This window comes from Aplidium turbinatum, chromosome 4 (assembly GCF_918807975.1).
Source record: "Aplidium turbinatum chromosome 4, kaAplTurb1.1, whole genome shotgun sequence".
NCBI lineage: Eukaryota > Metazoa > Chordata > Ascidiacea > Aplousobranchia > Polyclinidae > Aplidium > Aplidium turbinatum.
Genome location: NC_137475.1, coordinates 13448244 through 13465259, shown reverse-complemented (window position 1 = coordinate 13465259; position 17016 = coordinate 13448244). Strand labels below are relative to the sequence as shown.

Sequence of the window (17016 nt, the reverse complement as noted above, 5' to 3'; positions counted from 1 at the left end):
CAACCTTTCGATTTTCATCACAACTTTGCTATTCCACCGCTGACTTTGTTATTTATTGTGCTCAATTCAAGTCAATGGAGATTCTAAATAGTTGTATATCTTTTCGCAATTTGCATCCGGCCCTCAGCTGCTAATCTCGCAGCAATCCGGCCCTCAGAGAAGAAAGTTTGGTGACCCCTGATCTAGATTCTAGAAGCTAAAAATGCTTAAACTTTTCAAGAAAATTTGAACATTATTTCTTTGACATAAAATGTTTGAAGTGGAACAGGACATTTAACATAAACTTTCCAAAAGTAAAACTGAAATGTGTTTTTCAACCAAGAATGACTTGCATGATACTCGAAAGGAGCTAAAAGGAAGACATGAAAGTTGCCTTGCTTTCCTGCCGATCTAAATGGTAAACCACAGGGCATAAGCTTGGATACAAAATATATACAAATATAACTGCATTGACAGTGGTACACCGTTTCGGCCTTCTGGCCTCCTAGATGCATCAATGCAACAACAGAGCAATGTACAATACAATAGTCACATCAATCAGAATTTGATTAAGATTCCCAAACTGTAAATAAATACATATATATATTTACGGGAACAGATATAAAATACAATATTGAACAGCTTTGATTGATTGAATCTTTAGCCAACATTACTGAACCAGTACTTGTAAAGCTCCACACAGCATGGCATGCCAGTAAGTTACAAAAATAGGTGCAGCCACACATTAATGGCACCTCCACCTAATGTTATAGCTGAATTTGGCATGTTTTTACATTTCACACTGTTTCCAAGGTCACAAATGACGAGTAGGCTGTGTGGTTGCCTCTCCATCAAAAACAAAACTTAAACATAGTGTGCACTTTTGTGTTTTGATACATTGGCGGCTGGTGAGTTCTCGAAATGGGGGTGCTGCTTGTTCGCCGAAAGTGAATTTAACAGAAGGGGGTCTGGGGGCTTCCCCCAGAAATTTTTGAGAAATCACATTTGATTAGGTACATTCTGAGCGTATTTTCAGCTCTAAATTGTGATAAAAGTTAAAACTGGCTTATTTAAGAGTTTCGCAAGTGTGTAATATTTTGAAGGGGACGATCAACAAACAAATGTAAATAACACGTTCTAGCTATTGTGCTGTCACAGCATCTAAGCACGACATGGTAATGTAACTCACTTGGTAAAACAATGTTAGTAGCCTATTAGTAAAATATTAATATTCATTATAATACAGTAACATAACAGGCGGCAGGCTTGCATAGGTGCCGACTTTTCAAAAAACCTTGGGGGGCGAGAAAGGTGATGACATCATAACCATAACGCTATTTTACTCAATTAAAATAGTATTTGATTAAGCTTAGTGTTTTGTTTATGTTGACACCTAGGTCGCAAACCGAATTTATTAGAACCGCTGCTTGAAACGATTAGTTTTACGCATGCAGTACGCCTAGTGGTAAAAATTTTGATATTGTTAGCTCAGAATTGGAACAGTTGGAAAACAAGCTGATTCATTTCCTTTTCGTGCGAGTGAATAACAACGATCAAGACAGTGAAGTTATCGAAATAAAACGCAAAAAATCATGTTCTCAAGAAGAGTGGAAACCTGCTATCAGTTTTATTAACCTCGTTTTGCTAATTACTTACTTTCAAAGCGTTAACAATGGCGAAGTGTTTTCTCTTCTGTTTTTTATCGAAAGTCTTTATAGCCTTTTATCAAATACCGTGTATACTGGAGTAGGCTATAGGTCGAGATGTTTGCAAGTGATTTTCACCTCAAAAAGACAGGTTCAACTTGGTTCAACTTTGATTTCAGCAGCGTAAGTTACTCTACCATCTACTTTGAAATTTCCATACCGTATGAGAACGGAATGCCCCGTTTCGGTGAGTCCGATCCCTTAACGGGGGATTTTTTCAATTTTGTTTTTAATTATCGGGTACCGTAGCCTAATTATCATTGCCGTTTTAGGGTTAGGGCTTAGGGGTTAGAGGTTAGAAACTCACCGAATCGGACTCACCGAATAGTAGCAGACCCGTATGAGAAAGCCATGCAATCAACTGCTGTTTTGCGGGCAATACGAATAAAATAGTACCATAGCTATCTAAATACCACAACAGACAGGAACTTAATGATTTCTTGTCAATTTTAAACTTTATGCACTTGTTGAGCAATATGCAAAGCTCACGAGACAAAACAGCAGAAAGAGCTTTTGCGTGTAGGATATAATCGTTTTAATTACGGTACGTAACATTCCATGATCGTTGAAGTCGATGTCAAACCTTAGCGGCCGCATAAAACAATGAATGTCAGGTTAGCTAGGTGATAATAGCGGTAAGAGAAGTCGTTAATGCAAGCAATATCTGCCACCAAGACCATTTAAACACCTTTTCTTTTATCGGTTTTCGATTTAATTCTCACACATTGCGAACAAAACAATGCGTTCTGTTGAATCATAATTGATCTCACAGCGGGAAGACCTGGTTGAAAATAGCGCGTCTAATTTAGCTGGTTTACTATTGCAGTGAATAGTTAGGCTTACGTGACTATTTCAGCAGCGTAAGTTACTCTACCATCGACTTTGAAATTTCCATACCGTATGAGAACGGAATGCCCCGTTTCGGTGAGTCCGATTTGGTGAGTCCGATCCCTTAACGGGGGATTTTTTCAATTTTTTTTTTAAATTATCGGGTACCGTAGCCTAATTATCATTGCCGTTTTAGGGTTAGGGCTTAGGGGTTAGAGGTTAGAAACTCACCGAATCGGACTCACCGAATAGTAGCAGACCCGTATGAGAAAGCCATGCAATCAACTGCTGTTTTGCGGGCAAGAGCAACGAAGACTATTTTTCGCTTTCGGCATTCTTTAAGTCCGTTTAACTTTAAATAATCTAAGTCTCTTTCGCAAAGTGTTTCATCTTTGAAATCACCATTTGTAATAACCACTGGCGCCGACTTACGGGGTTACGGGGTGGCCACGCCACCCGGTAACCGCTGAAGCGGGGTGGCAGCCACCCCGTTTAGGTTACATTACGTACTGCAAATAAATGCAATTTGAACGGACGTTTTAATCTTTTTTTGATCATTAGTTTTCGCTTCAAGTCAACGTAAAGCTAAAGGTGAACCAATACAGGATTGCGAAGAAAATGATTATTTTTGTCACAAGCATGATACTCGCGTAACATCAAGCAAGCTACGTGAAGATTACGCAACACCTGGCTACGAGTTTTTTCCTTGTTGTTGCAATCGTTTTATTTGTTACTTGTCATAAGTCATTGTTACATTTGTTAGGTTTACAATGGGATTTATTAATCAATAAAATACGATCTTTCCATTGCCTCCCTCAAAAATCTTTTTTGAAAATTTTTAAACTGCTCGTAATATCGCTATAAATTATGACAGCTATAAAATACTTGGAAATAAAATTATCTCGATGATTGATAGCTCCACCCCCTAAATGAATATCTATTTTCAAATTTCATTAAAAAAATGCAATTTTCGAAACTTTTTGAGTTTTATTTAAAAAGTGCACTTAGTAAAGTTGCAGTTTTAACGTTCTGCAAATTTACACGTTTACACGATTCTATTCGAGGAAAGCTACACCCCCGCCAATTCCCAATAATAAAAGCAACCCTTTTCAATTACTCAAGATTTTGCACTTTGAATTGTTTTCCGATTTCAATTGGAGTGTACTGTCATCTACTTCATGCTTTAATTTCTACTTTGTTATCTACAGTACTTCATGCAGTAATATTGCGTGTCAATGCGTGACAAACTGTGAGGCGGGAATTTATTGGTCTGACATAGGAGTTGCTTGTTACAACATAGAAAAAATTACGAAAAGTCGTCCTGTAAAAGTCTGAGGCGGGAATTTATTGGTCTGACATAGGAGTTGCTTGTTACATCATAGAAAAAATTACGAAAAGTCGTCTAGTAAAAGTTTTTCGCCGACATTCCAGTTTTATTCAGCTTAAAGATGCCACCGAAAAAGCGTTCAAAATTGCAGCCCTCCATTGAGTCATTTTTTGTTGCGTCTAGTCCGGATTCAGCCAGCATGAAAGTGACCAAACGCCTGAACGAAACGAAAGTGTGCCACTGCCAAAACGCGTTAGCACAATCAGGGAGGTGGAAGAACCGAGCACGAGCAGGGTAATCGCTGTTGATGGGAGAAGCTATCAAAAATCGTGGGAGAGCGAATTCCCATGGCTAGAATACGATAGATGCAAAGATAGAGCATTCTGTCCGATTTGCAAACGGGCAATTTCGCACAACAAAATAAATGTGGCTCGTTAACTCCATTAATTCAGAACTCTGTAAAAGTTTGGAGAGAAACCGGGTATGGTAAGTGGAAGAAAGGAAAACAAGGTATCAAAAAACATAGGGATAGTGGTATTCACAAGTGCTATTCAAAAATACTTTTGCCAAATGTTAAGTGTCAGAGCAGCAACGTAACAATAAAATTCACGACATGCCTCCTGTGCTTTGTTTTAAAGTTGCTTTGTAAATTATCGAGCTACAAATCAGGTGTGAAAAAACAATTGCATCTACGAAACACGCTTAGTAAAAATCAAACAAAAACATGCAGTTTGAAAGTTTTTAGGTTGCCATATTGTGCTATCCGCCACCCCGTGCAAAAATAAAGTCGGCGCCTATGGTAATAACCATTTTTGGTGCCCTTTAACCATAAATTTACGGGGGGGCGCCGCCCCCCAGCCCCCCCACAACATTAAAAATGCCAACCTGGCAACCCTGAATGTGCTGTTTGCAACACAGCACAAGCGTTTGCTATTTGTTTGCATAGGCAACTCAAGAAAACACGACGAGTGTTTGTTTTATTGTAACCTTGCGCAAAATATTTCACAGCACGCAGAGTTGCCAAATATAATTTACTCAGTCAGCAATTCTGTGAACAGAAAACATATATAAACTACATTTTGGGCAGAAGAAACGCTAAGATATTTGAGAAAGTTTTTGTGAAAACTTTTGTGGGAGTGCTGCAGCACCGCAGCACACACTAGCGAGCCGCCCCTGTTTTGATAAATACACAATTGATTGATTAACTGTTTCAACTTGGATTATGGGATGGATTATGATGATGATGAACTTGACAACATGATTAAGACAACTTTGTTCCTTACTACCTACTGCACTGAGACCAGAAGGTCGAAACGGTTTGCACTGTCTGCAGTTATGGACGCTCTTGGCTTACGCCGATTGAGCACTTTACTGGAGGCACCTTGCTATGCATTGCGCAAAGCTCACTGCTTGCATTTTGAGCACTTTGGCAAGGTTGGCAGTAGCACCATTTCTATGTGACATTTTCACCATTAGGAAAATGGGAAAATGTCACATGGAGGTTGGAGGTATATATCTCCATGGCCATTCCAGTGTACCTACTGCACTGAGGGGACTGGGAGGTTGAAACGGTGTGCACTGTGTGCAAATATAGGTTTATATGCATGAACAAACTTGGTCACATATCATCAATCATCATACAGTATAACCAAAATTACTCACTTAGTTAGCTTATTGTTATACCTTTAATACTGGGAGAGCTGGGACTTTTTCTGTCACTGCGATCTGGAGAAGAACGATGATCAGGTGACCATCGATTTCTAACATTTACTCTTGAATCTGTAGTTGATCTTGGGGTAGGAGAAGACGAAGGGGATTTCCGTGCTGGACTTCCTTGCAAAAGCTTAAAGCAAGAAGAAAGTACATTAAAAATACAAAACAAATCAAAAACTAAACACACAAATAATTTTTTTACTTTACTTATGTTTATGCATTAATAAATAAGTGGCCTACAAAAATGCAGATAATTTTATCCATTCTAATTTCTATGTCAATAAGAATATTTTGGTATATAAATATAGATGACTTTAAAAAATAAATTTGCTATCTTGAGGCCGTTGATTCAAAGGATTGTCTTTGTGGTAATGGCACAAGGCTTTAAAAACAATAGTTAGGCTACAGCAACGGTGGGTAAACTGCGGCTCGTCAACATAAATTTTGTGGCTCTTGTATTGAATCGTAATCTTACAAAAAAATTATGATTATATTTATATGTTACAAAAAAATTATGATTTTATAAATATGTTATCTCGCGCCGTCAACCAAGCAGTGGCGTGCCTAGGGTATGGCAGGCATGGCTCGAGCCATAGGCGCCATACCCACATTGACAGGGGCGCGAAAATCGGCTGGTAAAAATTAAAATTTGTTACTTACGCTTTCTTCAAAATCTAATTTGCGCCCAATACAATACAAGATCAAAAAGAAGCCTATCCTTTACTGTAGCTATTGTTAAACTATAGAATAGTTACATTGCAAAAGCAACATTGTGCCTCTCCTGGCTCATTTTGTGTTTAGTCAGCAACAATTGGAAGTTTCATAAAGTCGCTAAGCAGTGAGTAGTTGAAGCTTAGAAGTAGCACCAGAATTTACTTATTCATTTTTATAAGAATTTATAACTTTGTAAAATCAAAACATTGTGCAACCTTGACAAATGAACGCTTGGAAGAGTTAATTCGTACGGCATTAACGACTTATCATCCAAATTTTCAGAGATTAGCGAGTTAAGTACAAAACTGATATGGATAAACAATCATTGTTTTTATTGCTGTTATGTTATTTTGTGTCAACTGATTTTGCGGCTCGCCGGTATTTATGGTTTATCCGCAAGCGGCTCTTTCTTTGAACAACTTTGCCCACCCCTGAGCTTGATTGTATTACCTGTGTATTAGTGTATTGTATGATACATGCTTCATATATAGTTTATTCAGAAAAACTATTAAAAACAGCAGATAATATAGTATATACTAATATTACAATATATAGTAAATTAGCTTTTCTTGAAGGCAGGAATGTGAATAGAGCATTTGATTTGTTAAACAAATTCCACTGTCACAATTTACAAAGATAATGCATCCAGTTATGTGTACGCCACAACAAAGTTTCATCATCATCTAAGCAACGTACCTGGAATGGTTGTGTTGCTCGAATAGGCTGCCGAGCATTGCCACTTTTTAAGATAGGATTTGTCTTTTTAGAAGCCATTTTAACCTAAGGCTGTATAAACAAACTTAATAAAAAGGCCAAATCTCTGCAAGCAATACAAGTACCGTATTTTATGGACCATAAGGCGCAATTTAAATTCTTTTTTCTTCTCATAAATTGATCGTGCGCCTTATAAGCCGGTCCACCTAATGTATGGATCAAGTAGTGCTTTATTGCCTACACTCCAAACCAGTACCGATACTATTATTCTATAAATAAACCACTGTCTTACACAATAAACTACGATAAAAGCAACTAGCAACTGTGATATTCACTAGGCCCATTTTTTCTTTTGCTCATTGTAGCGCCTTATAGCCCGGTGTGCCTTATGTATGAACAAAAAACTAATCAAAGCAGTTTATTGACAGTGCGCCTTATAATCGTGTGCGCTTTATGGTCCGTAAAATACGGTATATCATTTAGCTACTGGTAAATTTTATATTACACCGGTCACCAGTGGCGTACGCAGGGGGGGGCCATTGGGCCATAATGGCCCAATGGCCAGCTTCCACTTGGCACTGTTACTACCACTCAACAAACCTCAAAGATAAGAGGCTTTGTCAACTTCGTCACTCATGTCATGTGTATTCTCAGTGGTGGTTGACATGTTCATCGCCCACTGATGCTCCATGGAATGATCTAAAGTTTTACAAGATGCTGTTCACTTACAGCAACATCAATAAGTGTATTGCTCTGAAGGCATTAAAGAGACACCTTTGGTACTTGACAGAGGAAATGATTTCTCTTTCTCTATTCAGAAAACACACCCCTGTTGAAGAAACTTGGTTTATTGCTGATCGAATGCTACAATGCATTGATACACACTCAGCCATCCCAAAACAGCGACATGGATCTGGGCTTGAAAAACAAAATTTCTACAACACTTTGGGCCATCAACATTCAACAAGGCTTGGTGATTTAGTTGGACAAGATTCATGCTATTTTATAAACTTGTTAAACCTGAACCATAAATTTTTGCACCTGCCTGTTAATGAATGGCATGATAACAGCATCTTAAAAGAAAACCTGGTATATGTCCTAGGAATCAATGTAATTAATGACTGTGCTGAAAGGTATGTAAAATTAAGCTCAGACTTCTTGGGATCTTCTCACAGCGAAGACCATTGCCAAGACACCCTGCAAGTGGCAGAAAAACACAGAAAGTGTCAACCATTCCTTTACAAAAGAGGCACCCACTGTTGATGATGCCCAACTGCCTCTTTGACGATTATATGCATGCATCATCAATCATGATAATATGTCAACCAACTGGCTTGGATACTAATCGTACTTGCAGTTTTTGAAAAAATGTAACTATTTGCAGGATGATAGATAATTTAAGCCCGTATTCTAAGATCCAACTTGAGTTCAAGCTGAAGCTCAAGTTTGGCTTGGTCCATGCATATGGTATACCATAATCCAAGTCCAACTTGTGTTCCAGCTTGAACTCAAGTTGGATCTTAGAATACGGGCCTTAGTATCCTATCCATGTCCTACTTAATGAGCATTAGCTGTTGCTGTGTTACTATTCATGATTCATGTCCCACTTGTATTGTCGTCATTGAATTTTTATCCTCCAGGACGGAAAAACATCATTGAAGCACAGCACATAGTAGGCAATTTTTGCAGCACTCGCTTTGGAGTTGCCTGCAATACACTGTTTCCAGTGACTTACATTAGTATGACTGGAATTTATTTTAACTACCCATTACTGTATGGAGGCAATCATTTTGACCTTTCTTGCACAAGAAAACAGCAACACAGTGGTTTCAGTAGCTGAAATTAATGTAAACACTCTTTGGTGGGAAGACCAATGCGCTAAGCACAACACACCATGTTGCTGCCGGCTTAATGGAGGTTGTGTGAGCCCCTGCTGTGCTATTACTTATTGTGATGTCCTATTACTTCATAGATGGTTTTTGATAATATTGTGTCATGTGATTAATTTTGGTGTTGTGTCAGTTGCCACTTATGTTTGGTTGTTCACATCGTATGTTTGGCTATACAATATTCATGCCAACTGCTTTTCTTATGTTGTGCAAAAATGAAAAAAAATTTTTTTTTTGCTCAGATTGTTATTTTGACAGCATTTTTGAATCAAAACGGGGTATGGCAATAACTTTGATACCCAACAACCCATGTCTATCTAAAGTGGTTTTTGAGTTATGGCGATTGGAGTAGGCAGAAATTTCGGAGTCGCGGTGGGGGGGGTAAACGGGGGGCCATGAAATTAAAAATTATTTCCAGGTTTTTTTTTTTTCAAATGGAACAGAATTAACTTAGGGACAGATCAAAATTCAAATAAAGGGAGCAAATGAAACACCCTAATACTCGCGTAACATCAAGCAAGCTACGTGAAGATTACGCAACACCTGGCGACGAGTTTTTTGCTTGTTGTTGTTGCGATCGTTTTATTTGTTACTTGTCATAAGTCATTGTTACATTTGTTAGGTTTACAATGGGATTTATTAATCAATAAAATACGATCTTTCCATTGCCTCCCTCAAAAATCTTTTTTGAAAATTTTTAAACTGCTCGTAATATCGCTATAAATTATGCCAGCTATAAAATACTTGGAAATAAAATTATCTCGATGATTGATAGCTCCACCCCCTAAATGAATATCTATTTTCAAATTTCGTTAAAAAAATGCAATTTTCGAAACTTTTTGAGTTTTATTTAAAAAGTGCACTTAGTACAGTAGCAGTTTTAACGTTCTGCAAATTTACACGTTTACATGAGTCTATTCGAGGAAAACTACACCCCCGCCAATTCCCAATAATAAAAGCAACCTTTTTCAATTACTCAAGATTTTGCATTTTGAATTATTTTCCTATTTCAATTAGAATGTACTGTCATCCACTTCTACTTCATGCTTTAATTTCTACTTTGCTATCTACTTCATGCAGTAATATTGCGTGTCAATGCGTCACAAACTGTGAGGCTGGAATTTATTGGTCTGACATAGGAGTTGCTTGTTACATCATAGAAAAAATCACGAAAAGTCGTCCTGTAAAAGTCTGAGGCGGGAATTTATTGGTCTGACATAGGAGTTGCTTGTTACATCATCGAAAAAATTACGAAAAGTCGTCCAGTAAAAGTTTTCGCCGACATTCCAGTTTTATTCAGCTTAAAGATGCCACCGAAAAAGCGTTCAAAATTGCAGCCCTCCATTGAGCCACTTTTTGTTGCGTCTAGTCAGGATTTCAGCCAGCATGAAAGTGACCAAACGCCTGAACGAAACGAAAGTGTGCCACTGCCAAAACGCGTTGGCACGATCAGGGGGGTGGAAGAACCGAGCACGAGCAAGATAATCGCTGTTGAAGGGAGAAGCTATCAAAAATCGTGGGAGAGCGAATTCCCGTGGCCAGAATACGATAGATGCAAAGATAGAGCATTCTGTCCGATTTGCAACTATGTCGCAACTGCTTGATCTATTTGCAAGCAATGAAACAATTTCATTAATGCTTCCAACGTGGTCTGCAGGCCTCGAAATTCACGGCGGACATGTCCGCCGTCACAGCATGTGATGTCCGCGGGAAGTACCCTCTAGATCGGTCATATTTGTCCGCCGAGAAATATCGCAGAAACTGGCGATACAAATCGTCATTGCATAGCACGAACAACTGTTGCAAGAATATAATTTGCGCTGGAAATGCGAAATTATCGCATTCCAAGCGCGCATCTAGAAAAATTTAATACTGTATCTCTTACCTTCCATTCAAGCAGAAAAACTTTCGAATTTTACGTTGCTTCAACGATTGATGACATTGAATCAGCGTAACAGAGGTGAATTCTTAGCTAAGAATTGATGGGAGTACCGGTACTTCTACACTAATCACGCGCAACTTAGTTCAAGTCTTATGTCACAATGTCTGGCTTTGATCTCCGAGTAATATTGATAATGCAAGGTTGGTTACAAAGTTAGATTATAAGAGTATAGGCTACTACAGCAAGATGCCGCAAAACTTAAGTTTTGGTATTACGGTAAGAAAGAAGAGGCCCAGGGAAATTTCTGAAAGTGAGAATGAGGGCGATGAACCTACTACTAGGAATTTTAGTGGTGATAGACGCATATATTAAAGGAACAACGAATGTAAGGATTAGCTCTGTCAAAGATCACAACACAACGTTTACCCCAAGCCATCAATTTCCGGTCATCAAGGCCATCGACAATATGAGTGACAAAAAAAAAATCAAAATTAAGAGGTTGTTTGAAATCGCATATTTTATCGCTAAAGAAAAGCTCGCATTTACGCTTTTCCCTCAACTAGTCGGTCTGGAGAAAAGACACGGAATAGATCTCGGTATCACGTATCTTAACGACAAGCAGTGATCTCGTGGAGATTGGCGCACGTCTTTGAAGATCGATGTTATTGAAGCTCTAATCATGCGCATATGTTTGAATGGCCTTGACTGCGCTGATTATAACTCCGAGCCTGCCGTGGTCTCGTGGAATACTGATACTATTTTGGAGAGGCGACCGCATCACGGAGAGGGGAAAAAATAATTGTGCTTTTTCTAATGTTTTGTTTATTCTTTTCGTCACTTTCGCTCACATAACACGCAAAAATAAACCTAAAGAAAAAAGCCTAGTGAAACTTTGCACATCAGAAAATAGTAGCGTTACGCGTTAGTGTAGAAGTTTTCCGACTCGTGCCCAGAGCATTGTGACGCAAGAAGCCACACGACCTCGTTCGGTGGAAGTTAATCAGTTATGCGGCGGATTATTTTTTTATTATTTATTTGCATCAGACACAAAAAGTCCATAGAATTTAAATTTTTAACAATCATCATATTATCATCATATTTAGTAGCTACACGGCGTCAAGCGCACGTCGTCGGTCTGATGAAAGCCTTTCAGAGTGACTTCGCTGAAATTTTAAAAAGTCTAAACCGTAGCTATGGTTCTCAAATGGCGAAGACTTATCAAGATAAAGGGATTAAGTATGACGATCGACGTTAAAACTGGTGTGTCCGCCGTAAGACTTAATTTGTCCGCCGAGATAGCTGCTCAGACCGGACACGTTTGTCCGCCGTCAACAAAAACGAATTTCGAGGCTTGGGTCTGCATTGTGAAAATATACTTATCGTTGCCTTCCACCACCTGCGAGGCGGAGCAATCGTTTAGTGCACTCAGGCGCATAAAAACCTACTTGCAATCTACCATGATGCAAAAGCGATTGAACCACGTCCTAATTTTAAATGTTTATCAAGCTGAAGCTTCACGGTTACAACTTGACCAGTTGATTAACAGTTGGATTGACAGAGCTGCTGTTCCCAAAAATACTTTTGCCAAATGTTAAGTGTCAGAGTAGCAACGTAACAATAAAATTCACGACATACCTCCTGTGCTTTGTTTTAAAGTTGCTTTGTAAATTATCGAGCTACAAATCAGGTGTGAATAGACAATTGCATCTACGAAACACGCTTAGTAAAAATCAAACAAAAACATGCAGTTTGAAAGTTTTTAGGTTGCCATATTGTGCTATCCGCCACCCCGTGCAAAAATAAAAGTCGGCGCCTATGGCGTGAGCTCTTTGAATGGATGCAACCTAGTTCGTACCATGAACAGTTCGGACCGTCAGTTCATACCTTGAAAAGATCGAGAAAAAAAATTAAAAAAGCCGAAGTCGCTGATCGCAGTTTCCGCAATCATTTTAAAATTTTCCCCCTGAAAAGATCGAGAGAAAAAATAGCTCAAAACCGAAGTCCGCTAGTTGCAGTTTCCGCAAACGTTTTTCCGCAGTTTCCGCTAACTCTAACCATAGAGTAATCTATGCTCTAACCCTAACCCTCGCTGATCGCAGTTTCCTCAAAAATTTTTCCGCAGTTTCCGCTAACCCTTACCCTAATTCTAACCATAGAGGAATCTATGCTGTAACCCTAACCCTCGCTGATCGCAGTTTCCGCAAACATTTTTCCGCAGTTTCCGCAAACATTTTTCCGCAGTTTTCGCTAACCTTCACCCTAACCATAGAGTAATCTATGTTCTAACCCTCGCTGATCGCAGTTTCGGCAAACATTTTTCCGCAGTTTCCGCTTACCCTAACTCTAACCATAGAGTAATCTATGCTCTAACCCTCGCTGATCGCAGTTTCCGCTAACCCTAACCCTCGAGTTTGTTTCAAATTGTTTAGGGAAACTCCGATCAGCGACTTCGGCTTTGTGCTATTAAACTGCGATCATTCCGATCAACGACTTCGGCTTTTTTTAATTTTTCTTCTCGATCTTTTCAGGGTACGAACTGACTGTACGAATGGTTCAAGGTACGAACTAGGTTGCACCCCTTTGAATTGAGTAACTGGCCAACAGGATACAGTTCCATGTAGTTTTTTTCCAATTGGACCTGCAAATGTGTCTGGGCCACTTGTAGCACCATCGAGACCTGCAAACACATGTCCCAAAGGCAATTCATTAGTAGCCTATGTAGCAGACATACTATCCATTGAAATGGCTTATTCAGCAACTCTTCCAGGCCTCGAATGCATCCGTTGTGTTTTCCTGTCGTTGATACAGTGCCATCAGTATCAACAACTGCCAGTTTATTTTGCAATTCTGTACCTTGTAATGAATTGAATAGATGTTGAGCTATGGTTCTGCCCTTGCCATCTTCAGGTGAAAAGTGGGTGAGGTAATAACTCCCCGGCTCGCCAACTGCAGTATGGTGTTTTTCCAATTGAACAGATCTGTAGTGCTTTTCGTTTGGACCTTGCACAACCGTTTGTGTTGTATCTTTACGTCCATCAAAGTATAGACCATTCACTATACTGAAATTTTGTTGCTCTTCTTGCCATAGTTCCTCCCTGCATCTTTCACATTCGGTATTATCAGTGTGTTACTATATCTTGTGCAACATATGAGATTTTTTTTTCAAAAAACTGATGACAGATCACAATTTGTCAGAAAAAATGCTGAATTTTAACAAAAATGTGTGTATACTTTGTTTTTTTGGCTATAACTCGTTTTGTATCGTAAATAGAGCAAACTTTCTTCTTAGGACACTGGACAGATAGAAACATGTTTTGGAAGCTTTTGAGCTATATATCATGACTCTACGACCAGTGGTTACCGAGATAGGCAATTTTACCCCCTCACGCGCATAAATTGGGGGGTTGCCGGCTGGAACATAATTGGGGCAACCCCCTAAAGTCAATTTTTAATGAAGTTTTAGGTCATTTGTCGGGATTTAAGAACCCTGTTTTTTTGATTTAAACAAAAAACTTTTTTCGCTCCACCCTATTATGCTCCCGGCTCAAAATCACGCGGCGCTTGTTCGACTCTCGGGGTATGCGTTTGAGCAATGCATTTCAGGACTGCTCTCCGTCTAGCGGCACCTAGTGAATGGAATAATTCCCTAGCAACAACACTTCAACAATCGAAAACTTCACTCTACCAATCTCGGTAACCGGCCCTACTTTAAGAGCCTCTACAAGTATGCGAAGCTACCAGGAATAACCAATCAAGGCTTTGTCAGTCCGAGGATAAAGATTCAAAACCAACCAACTATTATCACAGGTTTAAGAGCATCTTTGCTCCTTTATAATGTGAGCTGCTTGATGTTTATTGTAGCAATGGACCACCTGTGGCTCAATTGGATGCAACCTAGTTCGTACCCTGAACAGTTCGGACTCTCAGTTCGTACCCTAAAAAGATCGAGAAAAAAAATTAAAAAAAGCGGAAGTCACTGATCGCAGTTTCCGCAAACATTTTAAAATTTTTCCCAGGAAAAGATCGAGAGAAAGATAGCACTAAGCCGAAGTCGCTGATCGCAGTTTCCGCTAACCCTAACCATAGACTAATCTATGCTCTAACTCTAACCCTCGCTGATCGCAGTTTCCGCAAACATTTTCCCGTAGTTTCCCTTGAGTTTGTTTGCGGAAACTCCGATCAGCGACTTCGGCTTTGTGCTATTAAACTGCGATCAGCGACTTCGGCTTTTTTCATTTTTTCTCTCGATCTTTTCAGGGTACGAACTGAGGGTCCGAACTGTTCAGGGTACGAACTAGGTTGCACCCGGCTCAATTTACTGTCAAAAATATGTAAGATCCTGGCTGCTAAACCACCAATCAGCTAAGAATACTAGATCCCAAACTTGTAAAGAGGATGAAGATGTAGATTCCTCTCGGCAGGCTGTTTGAAATGTATTCATAGAAAAATAAACAATTTGGTACCTCTCGTCCAATTTTGATGTTGATAATTCATGTTACGGTAGTATAAAGATTAGTATTTTTCAAGTTGTGTATTATTTATATATCATTTTGGCAAATCTGACAGTATACCCTGTGCTTTTTTTACGAATACAGCACTGTAAATATGAATATCACATAATATAGTCATTGCAAGCAGAAGGATGTTTTGTTAGTGTGATCAATGATATTTTCAGTTGTAGGGCCAAGAGCCCTAAAAGACAATACAAAGTCTAAAATAATGTCTTAATATACAGCTCTTCCAAAAACTGAAGCATAATTTGTCGGGTGCAACCTAGTTCGTACCCTGAAAAGATTGAGAGAAGAAATTAAAAAAAGCGGAAAACGCTGATCGCATTTTAATAGCACAAAGCCGAAGTCGCTGTTCGGAGTTTCCGCAGACAACTCGAGGGTTAGGGTTAGCGGAAACTGCAGAAAAATATTTGCAGAAACTGCAATCAGCGGGGGTTAGGGTTAGAGAGCACAGATTACTCGATGGTTAGAGTTAGGGTAAGCTGAAACTGCGGTTAGCGGAAACTACGGAAAAATGTTGCGGAAACTGCGATCAGCGAGGGTTAGAGAGCACAAATTACTTGATGGTTAGAGTTAGGGTAAGCTGAAACTGCGGTTAGCGGAACCTACGGAAAAATGTTGCAGAAACTGCGATCAGTAAGTGTTAGGGTTAGAGCATAGATTACTCTATGGTTAGGGTAAAGGTTAGCGGAAACTGCGATCAGCGAGGGTTAGAGCATAGATTACTCTAAGGTTAGGGTTAGCGGAAACTGCGGTTAGCAGAAACTACGGAAAAATGTTTGCAAAAACTGCGATTAGCGAGGGTTAGGGCATAGATTAGTCTAGCCTATGGTTAGAGTTAGGGTTAGCGAAAAGTGCAGAAAAATGTTTGCAAAAACTGCAATCAGTGAGGGTTAGCGTTAGGGTTAACGGAAACTGGGATCAGCGACTTCGGCTTTGTGCTATCTTTCTCTCGATCTTTTCAGGGGAAAATTTTAAAATGTTTGCGGAAACAGCGATCAGCGACTTCCGCTTTATTTAATTTTTTCTCTCGATCTTTTCAGGGTAAGAACTGAGGGTACGAACTAAGTTGCATCCCAATTTGTCTAACAAGATTTAATTTTAATCTTACTTTAAGATAATACGGAACGCAAACATAACATATATTTTTATATCTCTAGCAACATACAATACCATTAGTGACGGTGATATCTTAAACCAAATTTTCAGTAACAGCGCAATTCAAACTATTGTCCCCCCACAACGTAATGCGCTTGATAAAATCAATTCGCTCTTCTGCTATTTCTTTGGCATCTCAACTTCAACAGAAAATCTGATCACGTGACTCAAAGTTCATCATTTTGGAGCGGTTCATTGATTGTTATGGGTCACAGCTGATACACAAAAACAATATTTTTGCAATATAAGTCATCAAGTTTCGTACAAAATATATTTATTCAAACAAGTTACTGACAATCTTCATGGTCATGCGGACCATGTATTTGCTTGGAGATTGGCAAAAGAGTTTGCTAGAAGGCCGCGTTGCCATGCGGAATCACAGTCAGGCGAAAGATCAAGAAAAAGATGAAAACGTCGGCCTTATTTTAGTCTCAAAATAGCCTAGTTTTGAGAGAATGTGTTGGCTTGAGAAAATGATTTGATCTGCGGTTGTTTTCTTTGTCAAAATCAAACTTGTATAGGGAAAATAAAGGGTTTGAATAAACCAATTTAAATCGGTCGCATTGTGTCAATTATTTTGAAAATTTTACTTGAA

General features: G+C 39.1%; 1 protein-coding gene across 1 annotated transcript in view; it reads right to left on the bottom strand.

Moving 5' to 3' along the window:
- LOC145768775 (glucocorticoid-induced transcript 1 protein-like) overlaps nt 1–7089 on the bottom strand; it is a 30281-nt gene extending 23192 nt beyond the window's left edge. Inside the window, exons 1-2 of the mRNA XM_082580365.1 lie at nt 6964–7089; nt 5524–5683 (exon numbers count right to left, since the gene is read on the bottom strand). Coding sequence (XP_082436491.1) covers nt 5524–5683; nt 6964–7041 — 238 coding nt within the window. The 5' untranslated portion in view covers nt 7042–7089. The remainder of the gene's footprint in view (nt 1–5523; nt 5684–6963) is intronic.
- Nucleotides 7090–17016: the final 9927 nt, after the last annotated feature.